A 23,017-nucleotide genomic window follows, 5' to 3' on the forward strand; every position below is an offset into this window, starting at 1 on the left:
CTGTAAATTTCACCATCAAAATAATACAAAAACACACATCGCATGAGATTGCAATCTCTTTAACCTGCCAACCTATCATTAAAATTTAAAGCTGAAGGGCATTTTTAAGCGTTATCGCGTCATACAATTCTTTCGAAAAAAGATACGCCCGAGGCATAATCAAATTTTGCTTATTGTTAATTACTTAGCGAATCGGTGATGCAAGCTTCCTAGCCTTGATGTCAGTTATCTAACAGATGAACAACGAACATATTGACGTCTTGAACTAAATGCTCTTGGCGCTTTGATGTTTTATTTAATAAGCTGATACAGTTTGAATGTTAACGAATCAGATGCTTGCCTGGTTTATCGTCACGGTGCGCCGCTAGCGGGCAACACAGCTTAGTGTACACATCGGGTGCGGTTCAGTAGGATTAGACGTTTACGCACAGTTTGCGAACAATAACCGGAAAATGGGCGAGTGGCAAAACGGATTGTTTGGATGCTTTTCTAATTGTGGCGTTTGCATCATAACATATTTTGTCCCGTGTTTGACTGCTGGACAAACTGCTGAGAAAGTAGGGGAGTCGTGTTGCCTGTACGGATTTCTCTCAATACTGGGACCCATCGGAATCTGGTCACGTGCAAAATTAGGGGCAAAGTGAGGGAAACGAAGGGTATCGATGTAAGTGGTCTTTGTTGTTGTCAATTTATAATAGCAAAAATGCTGTAGTTAAATTATTTAACATATATAAACTTACATCTATCTAATTTATATCTCATTAACTTAGAAATACGCTCGTTAATAAATACGAAATACAAATAATAACGTGTGTACTCTTGGAAATATTAAATACGTTTTTTAAGGGATATGTTCACCGATTTTGGCATGTTTTGACATTTGTCACTAGAAGCTTTAAATTGATAAATGTAAACATCAGAATTAAAAGGCTCCAGTATAAAACTGCAAAAAATAAAGAGAGTAAAAATTGTTCAACGATTAAACCATTCAGCCATCCGTTGCAGTTACCCATAAAATGTAATTTTATACCGCCATCCAGGTCGTTTCACAAAATATTACAATAACAAGAGAACTATCTCAATTATTCAATCGTTTTGCGTTGGTAAAGATTATAAGTTTCAGGTCTTAAATCGTCAAAAGATTCATATTATGGATAACTTAGGGCATGTTCAGTATTATTTTTTCCTCGAAAAAAAACCACAACTACAACGAAAACATGCAAATCTGAAACGTTTGTTTTTCAATTTTGTCAATTTACCAAATCGTGAACATGTCCCTTTAAATTGTATTAATGATTGCCTCTGCACACACATATGCAAATGAAGACGTAACAGTGAATTTCACGCGGCAGCGGATATTTTTTTTTAATTTGTGTTGGGGTCAAGGGAGTCAAGGGGGCTTAGAAGGGATACACAATAGTACGACTGATTGATGATGCGCGCGAGGTAATTCGCGTTCTAAGTATTCATCAGTATCATGCTTTAAAGGACCATAAACTTGGATGATAAGCGATGCTTTGTATTACTTGTTTCGAAATGTTTATTTCCAATAACAATATACAGTCGAGGATAATACTGGACATATTTACTTGTTTACTTGTTTTCGTCTCTCACTTTTCGTAAACCCTATCTTCATTGTAAATCATATTTCGCTTAAATTATGTTTTTATCATGATATGCTGTGTGTTGTGTTTTGTAGCTTAAAGCTATGTTATGTAAAGTAGTCAAGGGTTGATTTATTCATATACCCTTTCATATGCAGTAAATGGTACTCTAGAATTTGGTTGCACAAGGGCAATTTTGGATAAATCTCGATGCAAAATAGGTCTGGAAAGTAGGGCCGTTTATCTCCTGGGGCTAATTTACCGCATTCCATTGTACATGTGTATAACCATGTTATTAGTGCGGCTATTATAGATTGCTCTCTCGGTCCGATGGGAATAGTGGGTAAAGTTTTAAAAAACAAGGCAATTGATAATTCAGCAATAGAATATCTTGACAATATCTAGGCCGAGGTTGAATCTATGACGTTACTACTTGCTATTGGAAGTATCCTAAGTAACTGGTCACGATATCAATGTGAAGAAGTAGAAACCGATTTGCTTGAGTGGTCTATCAAAGCCAACAACGCAAAACAACCACTGAAACTATCGATCGATTATGACACGGGTTACCTATTCTCAAACGATCTAATTTTAACCTTTCGTCCCTTGGGGCCGTACATTGTAAACATTTAAGAGTAATGTGAGGAATGCTAAAATGCACTCGCGCATTACAGCATATGACTATTTTTTGTCCATATATAGACGCATCTTAATGTAAAATGCAGACAACATTCGCCTGGCTAAGTTGCTTTTTATGTCCCCCACCCACTATAGTGGGGAACATATTGTTTTTGCCCTGTCTGTTGGTCTGTTGGTTGGTTGGTTTGCGCCAACTTTAACATTTGCAATAACTTTTGAAATATTGAAGATAGCAACTTGATATTTGGCATGCATATGTATCTCATGGAGCTGTACATTTTGAGTGGTGAAAGGTCAAGGTCATCCTTCAAGGTCAAAGGTCAAATATATGTGGTCAAAATCGCAAATTTTATGAATACTTTTGCAATATTGAAGATAGCAACTTGATATTTGGCATGCATGTGTATCTCATGAAGCCGCACATTTTGAGTGGTGAAAGGTCAAGTTCAAGGTCATCCTTCAAGGTCAAAGGTAAAAAAAAGCGGCGCAAAAGGGGACATAGTGTTTCTGACAAACACATTTCTTGTTATATTCAGGAAAATACGATAAGCTTATGTGTTAGCATTTCGTTCATTACACACGAGCGACTAACGATATTTTGCGCGATACACGAAGCGACACGCGATATTTATCACGATATATCGCCTTTTGGGCTACCTACACAAGGGCGATATTTCGTGGTACATGTACATTCTCGCGCGTCGCTTCGTCTATCACGAGAAATTTAATGTGTCGCTTCGTGTGTCGCACAAAATATCGTGTATCGCTTCGTGCGTCGCTTTGTGTGTCGTGTGTCGCCCTTGATGAAGGAAGGACGAGATTATAGATGGCACTATCCGAATTCCGTAGTTTATAATGCAGTGATTGCGGGTCATTCACTCAGCATAAATCATGTATGACAGAAGTTTCCATTTACATCATATACCACGTGGCTCTTTATTATTTACTTTAAGCACTCTATGTAGCCTTTGCATTTTCAGTGAAGCGATTGTTTAATTTCCTTGGTTCCGTAAACTATATAATTAACCTCAAGGGTGTCTATGGTTCCTTTGGTGATTACTTCCCGATGGACTGATGTTATCGGTATTATTTTCCATGTATTTTCAGGGTTCCTTTGGTGGCGACTGCCTGATGGCCTGGTTCTGTGGTCTATGTGCGCTCGTCCAGGAGGCAAATGTAAGTACTCCCTAATGGATTCATTAATTGATTCATTCATTAATTCATTGATTAAGTAATTCATTCATTCATTCACATATTCATTAATTAATTCATTTATTCATTCGTGGAAGTATTTGAGCCTCGCTCTGGGAAAAGCGGGGCGTTATGCATGTGCGTTAAGTGTCGTCTCAGATTAGCCTGTGTAGTATGCACAGGCTAATTAAGGGCGACTTTTTCCTCCTTGGTGTTTGTTTAGAGGTTTACCTCATGTAAGAAATATTGAAAATGTTATCAAAAGGGCCCGTTAACATGACAGTCACAAAGTGCACATATGTACAAATAAGCTTATCGATGAGGGATAGATTAAAGAATAGTATAGTTGACACACGGCCGGGTATGTTTGTATTGGTCCAGCAAATGTGTTTATACAGTAAAATCTCTTATCAAAAGGTTTGACAAAGTTTGTCAATATGTGGGTGGATTGTTTATCCCGTTCCCAGGGCTTCATTGATTCAGTATCTTTAGTAATCTAGCCAACCAGCAATTAGCACGCATAAAACACTGACCAATGGAATTCATAACTGAGTTTCACGGGGCAAATGTTAGCGGGAAATAATCAGTTAGCATATAGATCTAGAGGTGAACAGATGGAAAAAGACACAATCATGTAGCAATCACAACGTATTTGTACAACTGAACATATTAGTTATGTCAGATATGAAACTGGATTGGAAACTGATATATGATATTGTTGTATATTTTATCCCACATTATGCAGAGAAATTAACATAAATAGAGAGGGACGGACTTATCCCATGCGTGACACGGGAAAATGGTAGTTAATGCAAATCTCGTCATCATTGCAATACGCGCATGACGAGATATCGAATGATAAGCTACACACCAGTAATTTAAGAGTAATGAACATTGTTATAACTATGTGTCGTTCATGAACTATGAACGATAACGTGACACAAAAAACATAACAGTGGAAAGTGTCGTCCCTAATAAGCCTGTGCGAACTGCAAAGGCTAACTTTGGAAGACACTTTACGCACATGCATTAAGCTTGGTGTTTTCCAGAGCGCGGCTCATTTGCATACAAATGACTTCTGGTATTTCAGTTCGCAGTTTAATTGACTATTATTTCAAGAACAAGAACTTAAGAACTAGCTTTACGTCCTTCACATTGTTTTATATTGAGAAGAACTTAGACGAAGTAGTTGGACAAGTGTCATTTTATTTAGTCCTCTAACTATGTCATTCTTGCCCGTAGAAATTGACTACATAACTTAATAAGTAAGGAATTAGGATATGTACCAATAATGAGCACATACTTGTGTCCAACCTGTATTTACGTGAAAAATCACTTATAGATATTCTACTAATTAGTGATTTCCCACCATTTAAAAATGTAGATACGCATAGTGTAACGCTCTAAAAGATGGTGTGATTTTACAAAATATGTCTATAAAATAGACAACATTAAGATGTAAGTTAATATCTAACCGCCAACTATTCAACGACCCTTATAGTCTTGAGCATTGGAGCACAAAAATGTCTCCGTCAAACAAAGCAATGGCATATTCGGGCATGATCAGTGGCTCAATTGTACATATATTATTTAGTGTTCAAGGGAAGCTGTAAAACACTCAGAGAAAAGGCAACGCCCAAAGCCAAAGAACAAATTTGACATGCATTTCGCAAGATGCTTAAGTACCGCAATTTCCGGCTCAACAAAAACTGGTTTCGCGATTAATCAATCAAACAGCTTAGGACTCCACAAACATTGCAAAAACACTCGAGTTCACTGCCCGCAACTTGCGAAAGAGTGTGTACGTCATACATACTGATTTTCGTTGTGATAAAATGTGCGCCCGTTTGATTTTGATTGAAGTGATTAAGATTTTACATCCATGACTGCGGTTCAACATCAACGTTTAATTATGGGCATCCGTAAACACTAAATATAATATATGTTATTAAATATTATATTATGTTATTTCTTACTTACGGGCTTGGATGTTAAATCACCAAGTTGCAGTACTGTAAAGCCGATAGCTAGGCTTGCCTTGCAATGGTGATCCACAGCAATGCAAACAGATTTTCAATGTCCGTAAAGAAATATCAAATTAATTTATGTGGCCCACAAAATACACCACTTATTCGGATATACATCCGGAAATATAGCGAGTTTTGAATGTGGCATAGTTGTTCCGAATTACTAACCAATAAATATATATATTTGATATCCTGCAAAGGCGAGAACGCGATTCGAGAGAGGGAAGTTGCGATTTGCCGTATTGTATTATCGCGTCGTTTAGTCGTCGCGTTTTCTAGTCAACCTGATCGCATTGGCATTATCTTATTTATGCGGGGCTAACGGAATAAGGTTCATTCTATTCAAATTAAGTGACATGACAATTAATTGTCACTATTCAAATTTCTTCATGGAGAGGCTTTTAATAAAATGTCTTAACGTCGAATAAATAAAACTTAATGTTTTCAAACAATATAAAAATAAGCTCGAACACAATCTAGTCCACACAGTGCAGTCCACATAGGCTAATCAGGGACGACATTTTCACTTTTATTGTATTTGTAGTTTACAGGAAGACTCTTATTGACGAAATTCCATTTAAGGCGGAAACTTTCGTCCCTGATTAGACTGTGCGGACTTCAAAAGCTTATCTGACACGACACTTTACGCACATATATTAAACCCGTTGTCTAAGAGCGCGATTCATTTGTTGTTTTTTTAAACGAAAGTGAAACACACATTAGTGCTCGCTGGCTCAAGTTTCAATTAATTTCACGGATTAACGTCTTTGGTACAGCTGTGAGATGGTTTACACAATTGTAACCTAGATACAAGTTGACTTTACATACCTAAGTGGTTATAGTAGCAACGTGAAACGATTGTGTGTATCTAATTCCTCGAAAAACATCTTAAGATTAAAATGAATCATATAAATACTATCAACCAAGTATTCGTTTCGCCCAAGTTATATGGCTAAACATTTCAGCCGCGACCCATTTATGGTAATACTAGTAGAACAGCGAATAAATATAGTTATAAACACTACGACAATTTGAGATCAAATACATTGAATTTTAAAGAAAATATCAGTGTTGCCTCCATTTTAGTATTTAAACTCTAGTTTACTAATTATTTGACTATTTGTGTCTTAAGATAACCCATTTCTTGCAAATAATACTTTTAAAAAAATGAGCCACGCTCTGGAGCCTGTGCATTCCGCACAGGCTAATCAAGTGCGACACTTTTCGCTTTTATGAATTTTTTGTTTAATGTACGCCCCTTCTAAACGAAATTCATTTCTGTGCGGCCTCCAAAGGCTCATCTGGGACGATAATTTACGCGCATGCATTAAACCCGTTATTCCAAAAAGCGCTACTCATAGAAAAGACATTTATCCAACAATTTTCACCGGTAATTTGTATAGATCACCGGCTTCCGATCTTTACTGAAGAAGTTTCCATTCATAGTCATATTAACGCAACATGTGGAAATTTTAAGTCAAACGACACATTATGTACTTATTCATCGCAAAATCAACCTCTTTGTACCCACTGATTGATTATCTTCAAATTATATATATGCGCATCTATACATCGCCAAATCTCTTCCACTGTATAAAATGTATATATTATCGCCAATCAAACCTTGAACATCAAACCATCGCGAACATCAAACCATCGCCAACATCATTCCCTGTTTATCCGTTCATCGTCCGATCACACACTGTGTAACCACCCGTCGCCATATCACACATGGTTTCACACACAGGTGGTGAGCGTGTGGCTATGATATTAATTAGTGAAAACATCATTTAGAATAAAAAATACATATTATAACGAACAATCAACTTTTCTGGAAAAAAAATCACTATCAAATATATATATAACAAGGTATCCAACTCAAAATCACCCGAAAACGGGGTGCATCGCTTTGAACAGCCATAACGTTATTAATTGTGCAGCGATTTTTACGATCTTGGTCTTATTCAACGCAAAAAAATTCCTTTCTGGAAATGTACATGTCTTGCAATATTTTTACAAATGCTGTGTCAACTTTTAAAAAATAACACGATACACAACTCGCGTGACCTACTTAACATCAATCAGACAGGTTAAATGAATAAAATCTTCACGGAGTAAAGGGCATTTTCCCTGCAAAGTTCACGGACCTTGATACCATAATTCAATAAAACGTATGAAAAAAAAATCATTCTTACCGTGCTTGCCGTTGAATGATGCATCAAAACTAATTGTCCAGCGCCGTTTGAAACCTTTGTTTACATACATTTCAACTAACCTAACATTTTAAACACACGAGTGATTTCATTGCTCCAATGCGAAGGTGTGTCTTTACAACTTAAGATTTCATTCATTATTCCTGTCTGATCGGTGTCAGATAGATTACGCGAGTTGTGTACCGTATTATTTCTTAAAATTTTACGAAGCATTTGTAGTTATATAACATGATATATACATTTCTAGAACAGAAATTCATTTCTGCGTTGAATAAGACCAAGATCGTGAAAATCGCTACACAATTGATGAAGTTGTGGCTGTTCAAAGCGATGCACCCCGTTTTCGGATGCCTTTGAGTTGGACACCTTGTTAAATATATATATATATATATATTTGATAGTGAAAACTTTTTTTTCAGAAAAGTTGATTGTTCGTTATAATATGATTATTTATCATTCAAAATTATGTTTTCACTAATTAATATCAAAGCCACACGCTAACCACCTCAAAATTACACACAGTTTATCCATCAATCGGCAAACAATTCACACGGACACCATTAGTCAATAAAAAGTCGAATCACTGATAGTGCATGTCTTCTTATGGTTTATTCGGTCTCTACCAAAACAATCAATTGTTTTTGGTTACCAACTTGACTATTTGATTGTGTATTTTTGTCAACTTTATTACATGTATTTTCTTGTGTTCGGTTATCAACTTGATTGTTTGATTATGTTCTGTTATAAACTTGATTATAGATTGTGTTTGTTTAATATCAATTGAATTATTTGATTTTGTTCAACTTGTTATTTGACTGTCATTAATTTGATAATTCAGGCGCTTATTCATATTATTGAAGATTTTTTCTGCTTCCTCTATTGTTTATTCGTGAGCTTATAAGGAACTGCGCTTGTTTTGTCTGCACCTCTTATATGTATGTATGATCTGTGGTTTTCAGGAACTCGGTGGGCATCAAGGGATGTCCATGGTGCGAGAATAGGAACCGGGAACCATCGGCATCATCTTATGACGTCATGCTTTCATCCCTGCCAACGTCAACATTGGAAACGGAACAGCAACGAAAATGAATTGGACAACTTTTCTATTGATTATAGTTACTCTTTGTTTACCGCATAATATACAGTCGTATTTCTTGTGAAGATACACTAATAATGGTTTTTTGTTTCAATATCCAGAACGCAATTTATGTTTTGCCAATCTGTTTAAACAATCTTTGTTATCATTCATTTTTTATTTATTTTACAAGTATTTCAAATTTCTCAAAATAAACTGTGATCTACGCAAATTAATTATTATTTTTTGCTACTTGATGTACGTGCGAAATATTTTATTATGTCCGAATGTACATTATGTTAAGTGTAGTATAGCATTTTAGAAAACGTGTTTCTTCTTTTTTTACGCCTTTTGTATTTCAATAAAATTATATAATTGTGCGCTGTTTTAGTTTAATTCTTTCAATTTCAAGCAGGCTAGAGTCATTTTAAGCAAAATCGAAGATGCGAGCCGTTGAACAACCATTCACGAACAACCTACAAATTGCGTTTCATAAATGGCTTGCGTTTTTGAAGGGACTTACTAACATACGACCTTTTTTCTCGATCGTTTATAAGTGTTAACACAGATTAATACTAATATTTTTCCCAGTTGAATATTCGTTGCTCGTTACAACAAAACTCTTAATAATTAGATTATTTACTGTATACAAGAGTATATGTTCGCTCCTTGATAGAAAATGTTTGACATTGTGTGTAGAAATTAATAAATTCATCAATTGTTGAACATACCATAGTAGAGCAGGAATAATGTGAGGTTACACTTTCAAATTAAGTTTCAATTTATCAAATCATTTATTATACCAATACTTAAGGAAGCGAAGAGCAATGTTTCATCACCAATGAACTTAAAGTGCGGTAATAATTGAGCAATGCTCTAGAAAAAGGGACTTCAGCTTTTGCGTAAAGCTTTGCTTTTGCAGTTCCCATCAGGAACGACACTTCTGCCTTTTTTGTCTATTTAAATGAAGATTATTCTTTAGTAAAAATGCGGTATGTCGAAATAAAAATATTTACCTCATTTAGGAAAAAAGTACACTACAGAACAGCGGTTTTGATACACCAATAAGAATCTGGTATGTGAAAGGGGAATGTGAAAGTACGACACTATTGAAATCCTATTGTCACATTTGATCGCATTTGAACATGAAAGATCTGCGGTTGATCGATTTGCTGAATAATATATGATGCTAAGTCACAACATTGTTTGCCAATTAAATCTTGGCTGCGTTCAAAACTGGGTTGCGTTTGTACAACAACTAGTTCACTATGTTCAACTGAAGAAACTACTTTGTGAACGCTCTATAAGTTACAATTTACTCCAATAGTCCAATCTTTATGAAAGTTGACAAGAACATTTGTTGTGATAATAGTACGTCTGAGTTATGCAACAGCTTTGGTTCCTGTTCCTTATATGGCTATAGTGAAGCATTGTGAAATCTCTAGAAGTCGTATGTTATTGCAATGTTCGTAAAACTTGATAAGAGCATCTGTTCTAATGATAGATTGGTTGAGTTTGAGTATGGTTTCGGTCGGTCGATAAATATTACCACCAGGGGCGGGGCAATTTTCAACTCCATAGTAAAACCGTGTAAATACTATAGAAGTCACATGTTTAGTTCAATCTTTGTCAACTTGGTCAACACATTTGTTTAAAAATAGCCCTTTTTGAACACTGAAATGCTCAATCTTCATAAAACTTCGTCAATATATATGGGCCACATAAGTATCGATTCAGTTTGTAGCTGTAACTGAATCACCTGAGGTAAAAAAACTTGGCTACTAGGTCAAATTAACGTAAAGGCTTTGTTATAACTCTAACAATCGCATTTGGTGTCTTCCAAACATTTTGCACATAACATTTGTTCTTGTTATCTTTAATAACAAAATGCAATACAAAACTGGATTACGAGTTTAATTAAATATATACCCATGCTTCATAACATGAACTACTAGCACAACAAAACGGACATAATACTCAATCACGATTAGAAATTAAAACTTCAAACGTGTCAACAATGAGAGTAAAGGGATTTAACTATAACAATATACGGTTACACTATCAAAATATTTCTTTACACTCGTAATATATTATAAGATACAATTGCTCTATCTATTTTAGTCAGGTAGAATCTAAAGGATTTGACAAGCAATATTAAAACATTTATTTAAATGTATTAATATTTGTTTATCCTTACCATTCATAATATTGTGGAATCCAAGAATAGTAATTACATTTCCAAAAATCCGTTTCAATTCTTGCGATCATTGTGTTGGTCATAGTAACCCCATATTGTTTCCACAGTTTTTTTACATAGTTTAAGCTCGCAATCACGCTCGGAAACGGATGTACTCTGCCCAACCACTTCAAATTAATTTCGAGATTCTAATCAGGCAAGTAATGTTTGCTAGGAATGAAGAACAAAGTTTGCAGGTGGTAAATACGATTGCTCAAACAGCTTTCTCGAAAAATTACGCCTACATATATTTGAATAATACCACCGGCGTTAGAGTTTTCACTCACCTTCATGCTTTCATGAATGTCAGAATCGTCAGGATCAAAAACCGATGTTTATTATGATTACCTGAGATTGAATTAGCGCAAACAAACCCGTTTAAGATTGTTAGCTCACCTGAGCACAAAGTGCTCAAGGTGAACTTTTGGGATCATCTTTTGTCCGTCGACCGTCGTCCATATTTTGACTTGTTAACACTCTAGAGGCCACATTTATTGTCTGACATTCATTAAACTAGGTCAAAACATTTGTCCCAATATAATCTTAGATGAGTTTGAAACTCGGTCACTTGAGGTCAAAAACTAGGTCGCTATGTAAAATTAAAGAAAAACATTGTTAACACTCAAAATGTCACATTTATCGTCCAATCTGAATTTATTATTGTCCGAACATTTGTCCCAATAATATATCAGTTGAGTTCGAAAATGGTTCCGGCCAGTTGAAAAACATGGCCGCAGGGGGCGGGCAGTTTTCCTTATATGGCTAAAGTCAAACTTTATGAACACTCTAGTAGTGCTATTTTAGTCCAATCTTAACAAAACTTGGTCAGAACATTTGTCCTAATGATAGCTCGGCTGATTATTTAAAAGGCTTCGGTTCGTTGAAAAACATGGTCGCCAGGGGGAGGTGCAGTCTTGCTTAAATGGCTAACGTAAAACCTTGTTAACACTTTAGAAGTCACATTAATCGTTCAATCTTCATAAAACTTGGTCATAACATTTGTCTCAATTATAGCTTAGTAGGGTTTGAAAGTAGTTCCAGTCCGTTGAAAAATATGGCCACCAGGGGGCGGGGCAGTTGTCATAATATTGCTTTGGTAAAACCTTGTTTACACTCTAGGGGTCAAATTAATAGTCCAATCTTCACGAAACTTTGTCAGAACATTTGTTCTCGTGATAGCGAGGCTGAGTTGAAAATGGTTCCAGTCCGTTGAAAAACATGGCCGCCAGGGGGCGGGCAGTTTTCCTTATATGGCTATAGTAAAGCCTTGTTAACACTCTAGAAGTTACATTTATAGTCCAATCTTCATGAAACTTTGGTCCGATGATTTGTTCTAATGATAGCTCGGCTGAGTTCGAAAATGGTTACAGTTTGCTGAAAAGCATGGCCGCCAGGGGAACGTCAGTTGCCTAATATGACTTTATTAAAACCATGTTAACACTCTAGTTGTAATGCGGATGTTGGTTCTCCATTATAATTATGCTGATGACGCTGATGTTGCTGATGCTAATGCTGCTGCTGCTGCTGTTGATGATGATGATTGTGGTGATGGTGAGTATGATACTGTTTATGGATTCAGAAACAATAACAATAGAACAACTCAAATATCTAATTATAATTATTGCATCGTACAAGCGCACGATCATGAAATGCTGAAAAGCATTTAAAAGCACTATTGCGTCATAAAATTCTTTCGAAAAAAGATACGCCCGGTGCATTATAAAATTTTGCTAATTGTTAATTACTAAGCGAATCAGTGGTGCTATCTTCATAGTCTTGATATCAGTTATCTAACCGATGATTGCTTTCCGGTAATAAGAAAGTGATTCCTAAGCGTTGCTAATGACAATATAAATATATGCGCTTTCATTTATTCATTCTATACTGTGCAACAAACATTGTTGCATTTGTGACTCGAAGACTATACGGAAGATCTAGCACTTCTTTGAAGCTTTAAAAATTTTTTTAGTTAAGTTCACAAGAATGGGCGAATGGAAAAATGATCTTTTTGGGTGCTTTAATGATATGGGACTGTGTGTGATAACATATTTCGCGCCTTGCTTAACTGCGGGCAAGAACGCGGAGCAGGTAGGAGAGGATTGCATGCTCCATGGATTCTTGAGTGCCCTGTACCCCATCGGCATCTTTTCACGTGCAAACATAAGGGGCAAAATTAGGGAGAGGCAAGGCATTGAAGTAAGTCTAGTTGTATTGCATATTTATGGTTAACATTACATTCTGTGAGATATCCTGACGCCGAACCTTTTTTTCTTACTCTGTAATATCTGCTCAGCCGTACTTTCTCAGATATCTATTAGAGTATATGTACTTCATGTTGTTTTAATTTTGCGTTAACATGCTCGCTCTTTATTTTAAAAAAGAATTAAAAAGCTCCAGTTTAAAACAGGAAAAAAAGACAGAAAACAGTTATCTAAATCAGGGCTCGAACCACTGACCTTCTAAGTAAAAGTCTTACGCACTCGGCCATCCGTACAGATACCGTTACAATGGAATTTTATGCCGCCATCCAGATAGTGTCACAAAATATTACGATAACAACAGAACTTGCCCAATTATTCCATCGTTTGGCGTTTGTAAAGCTTTATTATTTTTAGGTTTTTAAATCGTCAAAAGATTCATATTATGGATATTTTAGAGCATGTTAAATGTTCAGTATTATTGTTACCTCGTAAATAACACAACTACAACGAAAATATGCAAATCTGTCACATTTATTTTTCAATTTTGTCAATTTACCAAACCGTGAACAGGTCCCTTTAAATTCTATTAATGCCTGCCCCTGCACACAGATATTCAAATGAAGACGTAACAGTGAATTTCACGCGGCGGCGGATTTTTTAAATTTTGTGTTGGGGTCAATGGGGTCAAATCTGTATTTATTGTCATTGTAAAATCGTTAATATTGAGACAAAAAAATCATACCGGCAAAAGACAGCATTCAAACAGATTGTTTTCGGTCTGTCAAGGCGGCGTGGCTTAGTAGGGATACACAAAAGTACGACAGATTGATGATGCGCGCGAGTTTTCGTGTTGTAAGTATTCATCAGTATTACTATAACAACAGAACTAGCCCAATTATTCCATCGTTTTGCGTTTGTAAAGCTTTATAATTTTCATTTTTTTAATCGTCAAACGATTCATATTATGGATATTATTGAGCATGGTAAATGTTCAGTATTATTGTCTCACCTCTTTTATTTTTACTTTTTATTGATGATATCACTGATTATATTGATATGGTAAATCTATCAGACAAAGATATTGAACAGTTATCATTGTATCTTCTGCTATTTGCTGACGACATCGCACTGTTTACCACTAATCCGATAAGTCTTCAAGCTCAACTTGATAGTATATCGCAATACTCCACATCATGTGGATTAAAAATTAATGTTAACAGAACTAAAGTATGTATCTTTGAAACGCGTAAGAGCCATCATAATTATCAGTGGACTATAAATGAACAAATCAGTGAAATTGTTGACAGTTTTTGCTACTTAGGTGTAAAATTGTATTATACAGGTAATATGCGATATGCTGTCAAAGCTCTCTCTGATCAAGCCCTGAAAGCTTATCATAGTCTTTTGTGCTTATTTAATAACGTTAAAATGGATGTTAAGACCAAATTATATCTATTTGATTGTATGATTCTACCTATTCTGCTGTACGGCTCAGAAGTATGGGGAATATATAACTTTAAGGAAATTGATGCCTTACATTTTAAATTTTTGAAAATAATTCTTGGTGTAAAACAATCAACACCAAATATGGCTGTATTAGGTGAAACCGGCAAATATCCACAAGAAGTGTTGTGTAAAGAAAGAGCTCTTAAATTTTATATGCAAATAATGAATAAGACAGATTCCATTATGTATAGAGTGTTCACAAATCAAAGAAATATTAATACCTTTTGCTGGTTTAAAGCATGCAAATCCTACTTTGATTGTCTGGGGAATGGTGATCTTTTTGAAAATTCTAATATCAGCATTAATTTTGCCTCAGTGAGACAACGGATCCGTGACCAGTTCCAACAAACATGGTTAGAATCCATTTCAAATATGCCTAAGTTATCTTACTACTGTAAATTTAAAAGAACTTTTGAATATGAGGACTATTTAGACTATGTATCACACGAAAAATCAAGAATATCACTTACAAGACTTCGTTTGAGCTCTCATAATCTTGAAATCGAAACGGGAAGATACAGAAATGTAGATCGCAATAATAGAGTGTGTAGATTATGTTCACTAAACACTATTGAATCCGAATACCATTTCTTGCTATGTTGTACAGCTTTTACTAACATTAGGAAAAATACCTAGTAAATACTTCCTGGTCGTCTATGAATAAGTTAATTAATTTCATGTCATCTAGATCTAAACGAAAAATCAGAAGTGTTGCTAAATATTGTTATAATGCTTCGATTTTACGTGATGCATTGCTTGCTGTGTGAACTCTGAATATACCTATTTGATGTATATATTTTGATGTTTAAAATAGTCATATAATATGTGGGTTTATGTATTTATGTATGTATGACTGTGTGTATATATATGATATTTGTCTGTGTGTCTTGGCCATAATCTTTATATTTTTTGTAAATGGCCCAAGGCAATGCTTTTGCCGTTTTTGCCAATAAACGAAACGGTTGTTTCCTCGCAAATAACACAACCACAACGAAAGTATGCAAATCTGAAACATTTGTTTTTCAATTTTGTCAATTTACCAAACCGTGTACAAGTCCCTTTAAATCCTGGTAATGAATGCCTCTGCACACACATATTCAATTGAAGACCTAACAGTGGATTTCACGCGATTTATTATTTTGTGTTGGGGTCAAGGGGGTCAACTCTGTGTTTATATTCATTGTAACAGCGTTAATATTGAGACAAAAATCATACCGGAAAAAGACAGTTTTCAAACAGATTTGTTCTGGTCGGTTAAGGCGGCGTGGCTTAGTAGGGATACACAATAGTACGACAGATTGATGATGCGCACGAGGTAATTCATCAGTATCATGCTTTAAAGGACCATAAACTTCGTTGATGTTGCTTTGTATTACTTGTTTCGCAATGTTTTTTTTAACAATAATAATATACATACGAGGATAATACGATACATATTTACTTCTTTTCGTCTTTCACTTAAATCATATTTTTATCATGATATGCTGCGTGTTGCGTTTTGTAGCTTAATGCTATGTTATGTAAAGTAGTCAAGGGTTTATTAATTTAAAGACCCTTTAAGATGTAGTAAATGGTACTCCAGAATTTAGTGGCACAAGGGAAGTTTTGGAAATAAATCTCGATGCAAAATTCAAGGTCTGGAATAGTATTTTATTTGTTTTATATCCTGGGGCTAATTTACCGCATTCCATTGTATTACCATGTTGTTAGTGCAGCTATTATAGATTGCTCTCTCGGTCCGATGGGAATATTGGATAAAGTGTTCGGAAAAACAACAAGTCAATTGATAATTAAGCGATATAAATATCTTGACAATATCTAGGCAGAGGTTGAATCTGGGACGTAGCTGTTCGTCGTCGTCCCACTCAGTCTAACACTCCTCTCGCTCTATCTGGCATATATATAAAAGGGACGTTCTCTGTGAAAATGGGGTTTAATTCATGTGCGCAAAGTATCGTCCCAGATTGGCCTGTGCTGTCAGCATAAGCTCATCGTGGACGACACTTTCCGCTTTTATGGTATGTTGATTATTTGTCTGGTATCTTAATCTTACATGTTTGGAAATTAAAATACTACATGTAAATATATAAACAAAACTGTGTTTTTAATCATTTTGTACACTATACAGGCATTAGTATGCACACATTTAAATAATATCGCCTGTCAACTCTTTAGTTTTCAAAAAATCAGGGGAGCCGAAAAGGGGATATTTTTACGTCGGGCAGCAATATTAATAATAAATGGTTAAAAATTACTGTAACACCGTTTAACAATGCTCGAGAGTCGAAAGGCGATATTTTTACAGCGATATTTGAACAGTACACATATCGCGTGTCGCTTCGTGTATCGCACAAAATATCGAGTATCGCTTCGTGTGTCGTGTGTCACTGTCTGAAATAACACCACTATACACGAGATTCGGATAATATGGGCGATATTTGAATAATACAATATCGTGTATCGCATCGTGTGCCGCGAAAAATATCGTGTGTCCCTTCGTGTTTCGTGTGTCGCCCTTTGAACGCGATATTTTGCGCGATACACGAAGCGACACGCGATATTTACCACGATATATCGCCCTTTGGGCTACGTACACAAAGGCGATATTTCATTGTAAATTCTCGCGCGTCATGTAGCGGCGAAGTATCGTGTATCGCATCGTGCGTCGTGTGTCGCCCTTGATTAAACACATGCGAGATTATAGATGGCACTATCCGGATTCCGTAGTTTGTAATGCAGTGATTGCGGGTTATTTACTCACCATAAATCATGTATGATGGAAGTTTCCATTGACATCATATACCACGTGGTTCTTTATTATGTACTTTAAGTACTCTATGGATTCCTTGTATTTTCAGTGCAGCAATTGTTTGATTTCCTTGGTTCCGTTAACTTTATAATTAACCTTAAGGTTGTCTATGGTTCCTTTGCTTCCTTCCCAATGGAATGATAATAAAATATCGGTATTAAACAATTGTTTTCCATGTTTTTTTTCAGGGTTCCTTTGGTGAGGACTGTTTTGTGCACTGGTTCTGTTATCCATGTGCTCTCGTCCAGGAGGCCAATGTAAGTACTCCCGAATTTATTCATTCATTGATTCACTCATTGATTCATTCATTAATCCATTGATTAATTGATTGATTGATTAATTGATTAATTAATTAATCCATTCATTCTTATATTCAGTAATTTATCCGTCCATTTATTCATTCGTGGAAGCATTTGAGCATCGCTCTGGAAAAAGCGTGCTTAATGCATGTGCGTTAAGTGTCGTCTCAGATTAGCTAATTAAGGGCGACTTTTTCCACTTTGATGTTTGTTTAGAGGACACTTTAATTAAACAAAAAATCCATAACAGTGGAAAGTGTCGTCCCTAATAAGCCTGTGCGAACTGCACAGGCTAATTTGAGAAGACACTTTAAGCACATGCATTAAGCTTGGTTTTACCAGAGCGCGGCTTATTTTATTTGCAAACAAGTGACTTCCGGTACTTTAGTTCGCAGTTGAATTGACGATGATTTCAAGAACAAGATCTTAAAATTAAGAACAAGCTTTACGACCTTCACTTCACAAAAGTATGGCTACTGAAATCACTTGTTTTATTCTTGTGAATTTGACTACATAACGTACTAAGTAAGGGCTTATTATATGTACCAATAATGAGGACATATTTGTGTCATATCTGTATTTGCATGAAAAGTCACTTATAGATATTCTACTGATCATTCATTTCCCACCATTTAAAAATGTAGATACGCATAGTGTAACCGTTATTAACGCTTAAAAAGATGTTGTGTTTCTATAAAGCAAACAACATAAACATGTAAGTTAATATCTAACCAACAACTATTCAAGAGGCCTTATATATACATTTTTACTCAAGGGAGATTTTCGATAGCGTTTTCTATAGAGGTCTTCGTGAACAATTTAAAGTAAGTGATTAAAATATTCCGTATTCTTAAGCATTAAAGCACAAAAATGCCTCCGTCAAACAAAGCCATGGCATGTCCGAGCATGATCAGTGCTTCCATTCTATATAATGTAGTGTTCAAAGGAAGATGTAATACACTCAGAGAAAAGACAACCACAATGCCATAGAAATAAGTTGACATGCATTTCGCAACATGCTTAAGTATTACATTTTACGGTTCAACAAAAACTGGTTAAGCGATGGTGACTTGGTGAATCAAGTAAACAGCTTACGACTCGACAAACATTGCAAACACACTCGAGTTCAATGTCCGCAACTTGCGATAAAGAGGAGTGTTCGTCATACATACTGATTTCCGTTTTGATCAAATGTGCACCCATTTGATTTTGATTGTAGTGATTGTAGATTTTACATCCGAGACTGCGGTTAAAAATAAACGTTTAATAATGAACATCCGTAAACTCTAAATATATGTAATTTCTAACTTGAGGGCTAGAATGTTTAATCACCAGTTTGCAGTACTGTGAAGCCGATAGCTAGGCTTGCATTGCAATGTTGATCAACAGCAATTCTAACATATTTTCAAAGACCGTCAAGAAATATCAACTTAATGCATGTGGCCCACACAATACACGCACTTATTCGGATATTCCTCCGGAAATAGAGCGAGTTTTGAATGTGGCATAGTTGTTCCGAATTTGTTACCAACAAATATATATTTGGTACCATGCAAAAGCAAAAAAGCGAGAACGCGATTCGAGAGAGGGAAGTTGCGATATCCCGCATTGAGTTCTCGCGTCGTTTAGTCAATTGTGTGTGCCTAATTTCTCGATAAACATCTTACAATTATAATGAATCATATAAATACTATCAACCAAGTTTTCGCCCAAGTAATATGGCTTAACATTTCAGCCGCGACCCTTTTATGGTAATACTAGTAGAACAGCGAATACAATATAGTTAAATACACTACGACAATTTGAGATTAAATGCATTGAATGTTTAAGAAAATATCAGTGTTGTCTCCATTTTAGTATGTACACTCTAGTTAACTGATTATTTGAGAATTTGAGTCTTAAGATAACCCTTTTCTTGCAAATAATACTTTTAAAAAAATGAGCCACGCTCTGGAGCCTGTGCATTCCGCACAGGCTAATCAAGTGCGACACTTTTCGCTTTTATGAATTTTTGGGTTAATGTACGCCTCTTGAAATTATTAACTGGCCTGTAAATTATTTCTCCTCGTTGGCCAGTCTGGCCTGTAAATTGTGACGGTCTTTCGCCATGTCTGCTCTTCTAAACGAAAATCACTTTGTACCCACTGATTGATTATCTTCATATTAAAGATATGCGCATCTATACATCGCAATCTCTCACGCTGTATACACTGTATGTATTATCGCCAATCCAACATTGAACATCCATCCATCGCCAAGATCACTCCCTGTTTATCCGTTCATCGTCCGATCACACACTGTGTAACCACCCGTCGCCATGTCGTGTATGGTTTCAGCTTTCATCGCAAAATAACAACATGTATCCATTCTCCTCAAAATCACACACGGTTTCTCCATCCATCGGCAAACAATTCACACGCACACCAATAGTCTATAAAAATTCGAATCACTGATAGTGCATGTCGTCTTATGGTTTATTCGGTCCCTAGCAACAAATCCATTGTTTTCGGTTACCAACTTGACTATTTGATTGTGAATTGTTGTCAACTTGATTACATGTTTTTGCTTGTGTTCGGTTATCATTTTGATTCTTTGATTATGTTATGTTATAAACTTGATTATTTGATTGTGTTTGTTTAATATCAATTGAATTATTTGATTATGTTCAACTTGATTATTTGTCTGTCATTAATTTGATAATTCAGGCGCTAATTAACGCCTTGTTAATTCAGTTCATATTACTGTATATGTTTTTTGCTTCATTTATTGTTAATTTATGAGCTTATAAGGAACTGCGCTTGTTTTGTCTGCACCTCTTATTTGAATGTATGTTTTCTGGTACCAGGAACTCGGTGGGAAACAAGGGATGTCCATGGTGCGAGAATAGGAGCCGGGAACTGTCGGAATCATCTAATGACGTCATGCTTTCGTTCCTGCCAACGTCCACATTCGAAACGGAACTGCAACGAAAAAATGAATTGGACAACTTTTCTAAGAATTATACTAACTCTTTGTTTACCGCATAATACATGTATACAATCGTACTTCTTGTAAAGATATACCCGTTACTAATAATGATTTATTGTTTAAATATCCAGAACGCAATTTATGTTTTGCCATTCTGTATTGACAATCTTTGTTATCATTCATTTTTCATTCATTTTACTAGTAGGATCTTTTCCAAATTTCTCAAAATGAACTGTGATCTGCACAAATTAATTATTATGTTTTGTCACGTGACGTACGTGCGAAGGTTTTATGATGTCTGAATGTACATAATGTTAAGTGTAGTATAGTATTTTCATCTCTTTTTTACGCCTTTTGAATTTCAATAAAATTATATAACTGTGCGCTGTTTTTAGTTTAATTCTTTAAATTTCAAGCAGACTAGAGTCATTTTAAGCAAAATCTCAGTTTCAAGCGGTTGAACAACCATTTACGAACAAATTACCAATTGAATTTGATAATTGGCTTGCGTTTTTGCAGTGACTATCATACGAACTTTGTTTTTCTCGATTGTTTAGAGTTAACACTGATAAATACTAGCATTTTTCCCAGTTGAATATTCGTTGCTTGTTACAGCAAAACAGCTTATTCATTAGATTATTTACTGTATATTTCTATACAAGAGTATTAGTTTGCTCCTTGATAGAAAATGTTTGACAGTGTGTGTAGAAATTTATTAATTCATCAATTGTTGAAAATACCATAGTAGAGCAAAAATAATGGAAGGTTACACTTTCAAATTGAGTTTCAATTTATCAAATCATTTATTTAACCAATACTTTAGGGAGCGAAGAGCAATGTTTCATCACCAATGAACTTTTAGTGCGGTTATAATTGAGCAATTCTCTTGAAAAACGGGACGTCAAGCTTTTGCTCAAGCTTTGCTTTTATAGTTCCCACAGGCTAACCAGGAACGACACTTCTGCTTTTATTTTTTATTTTTTTAAATGAAGATAATTCTAAGTGTAAAATAGCCTTATGCGAACAGAGTAATCCCTAATTAAGGTGTGCGGACTGCACAGGCTAAGCTGGGACGACACTTTACGCACATGTTCAAAGTCCGTTTTACCCGAAACGCGGCTGAATTAAAGGCCAACACTAGACGACCAAAGTCATGACGACGACATGTATGGTGCTTGACTTGTTTTCCCATAAAAATGTAATTGCTATTCATTGAAGCTTTAATCATATGATCTGTTCTACACGTATACATGACTATACTTAAAACGCTGTATGGAAAATCGAAATAATTTGCCTACTTAAGTTTAAGTACACAAGACAAAGGTTAAGAGCATAATGCGAATGCGGATGTCGAAATAAAACATATTTAGCTCATTTAGGGAAACGTACACTACAGAACAGCGGTTTGATACAATAATAAGAATCTGGTATGTAAAAGGGGAATGCGAGATTTCGACACTATTGAAATCCAATTGTCACATTTGATCGCCTTTGAACAAGAAAGATCTGCGGTTGATTGGTTTGCTGAATAATATATGATGCTAAGTCACAACAATTTTTGCAAATTAAATCTTGGCTGCGTTCGAAACTGGGTCGCGTGGGTTCAACAACTAGTTCAGTGTGTCCAATTAAAGAAACTACTTCGTGAACTCTCTAGAAGTTTCAATTTTAGTCATGCAGTCCAATCTTCATGAAAGTTGGTCAAAAAGTTTGTTGTAATAATAGCACAGCCGAGTTAGACATTGGCTGTGGTTCTTTTTCCTTATATGGCTATAGTGAAACCTTGCGAACTCTCTAGCAGTCATATTTTATTGCAATGTTCATAAACCTTGGTAAGAGCATTTTTCTAATGATAGCTTGTTTGAGTACGAGTATTGTTTGGTTTGTCAAAAATATGACCGACAGGTGGCGGGGCAGTTTTCCAGTCTATAGTAAAACCTTGTAAACGATATAGAAGTCACATGTTTATTTCATTTTTTTTTTATTTGCTCAGAGCATTTGTTCAAATGATAGCCAGACCGAATTCGACAATGGTTATTTTCCGTTTAAAAACTTGGCTGCCATGGGCCGTGGAAGTTTTCCTTGTATGGCAATATTTAAACCTTCATAAAACTTTGTCAATATATTTGTCCCACTAGAATTTGTAACTGAATCACACGAGGTAAAACAACTTGGTCACTAGGTCAAATATACGAAAAGCTATTTATAACTCTATCAATCGCATTTCATATCTTCCTGAAACTTTTTCAA

General features: G+C 35.5%; 1 protein-coding gene and 1 pseudogene across 1 annotated transcript; both read left to right on the plus strand.

Annotated features, from left to right (window-relative positions):
* The first annotated feature begins 231 nt into the window (after positions 1 to 231).
* LOC127854741 (uncharacterized) lies at positions 232 to 8,675 on the plus strand (annotated as a pseudogene).
* A 4,280-nt stretch (positions 8,676 to 12,955) lies between these two features.
* On the plus strand, positions 12,956 to 21,150 carry LOC127854975 (cornifelin homolog A-like). The gene is made up of 3 exons (XM_052390184.1): positions 12,956 to 13,181; positions 17,690 to 17,758; positions 20,646 to 21,150. Exons 1-3 carry the CDS (start codon positions 12,969 to 12,971, stop codon positions 20,685 to 20,687), a joined length of 324 nt encoding a protein of 107 aa, XP_052246144.1. The 5' UTR covers positions 12,956 to 12,968; the 3' UTR covers positions 20,688 to 21,150.
* Positions 21,151 to 23,017: the final 1,867 nt, after the last annotated feature.

This window comes from Dreissena polymorpha, chromosome 13 (genome assembly GCF_020536995.1).
Source record: "Dreissena polymorpha isolate Duluth1 chromosome 13, UMN_Dpol_1.0, whole genome shotgun sequence".
NCBI lineage: Eukaryota > Metazoa > Mollusca > Bivalvia > Myida > Dreissenidae > Dreissena > Dreissena polymorpha.

Bases quoted from the DNA above. Each gene is read 5' to 3' on its own strand.
- LOC127854975 (XM_052390184.1), top strand. From the start codon at position 12,969: ATGGGCGAATGGAAAAATGATCTTTTTGGGTGCTTTAATGATATGGGA. The intron at 13,182-17,689 runs GTAAGTCTAGTT...GTTTTTTTTCAG, and splicing joins GGGAGAGGCAAGGCATTGAA to GGTTCCTTTGGTGAGGACTG. The intron at 17,759-20,645 runs GTAAGTACTCCC...TTCTGGTACCAG, and splicing joins CTCTCGTCCAGGAGGCCAAT to GAACTCGGTGGGAAACAAGG.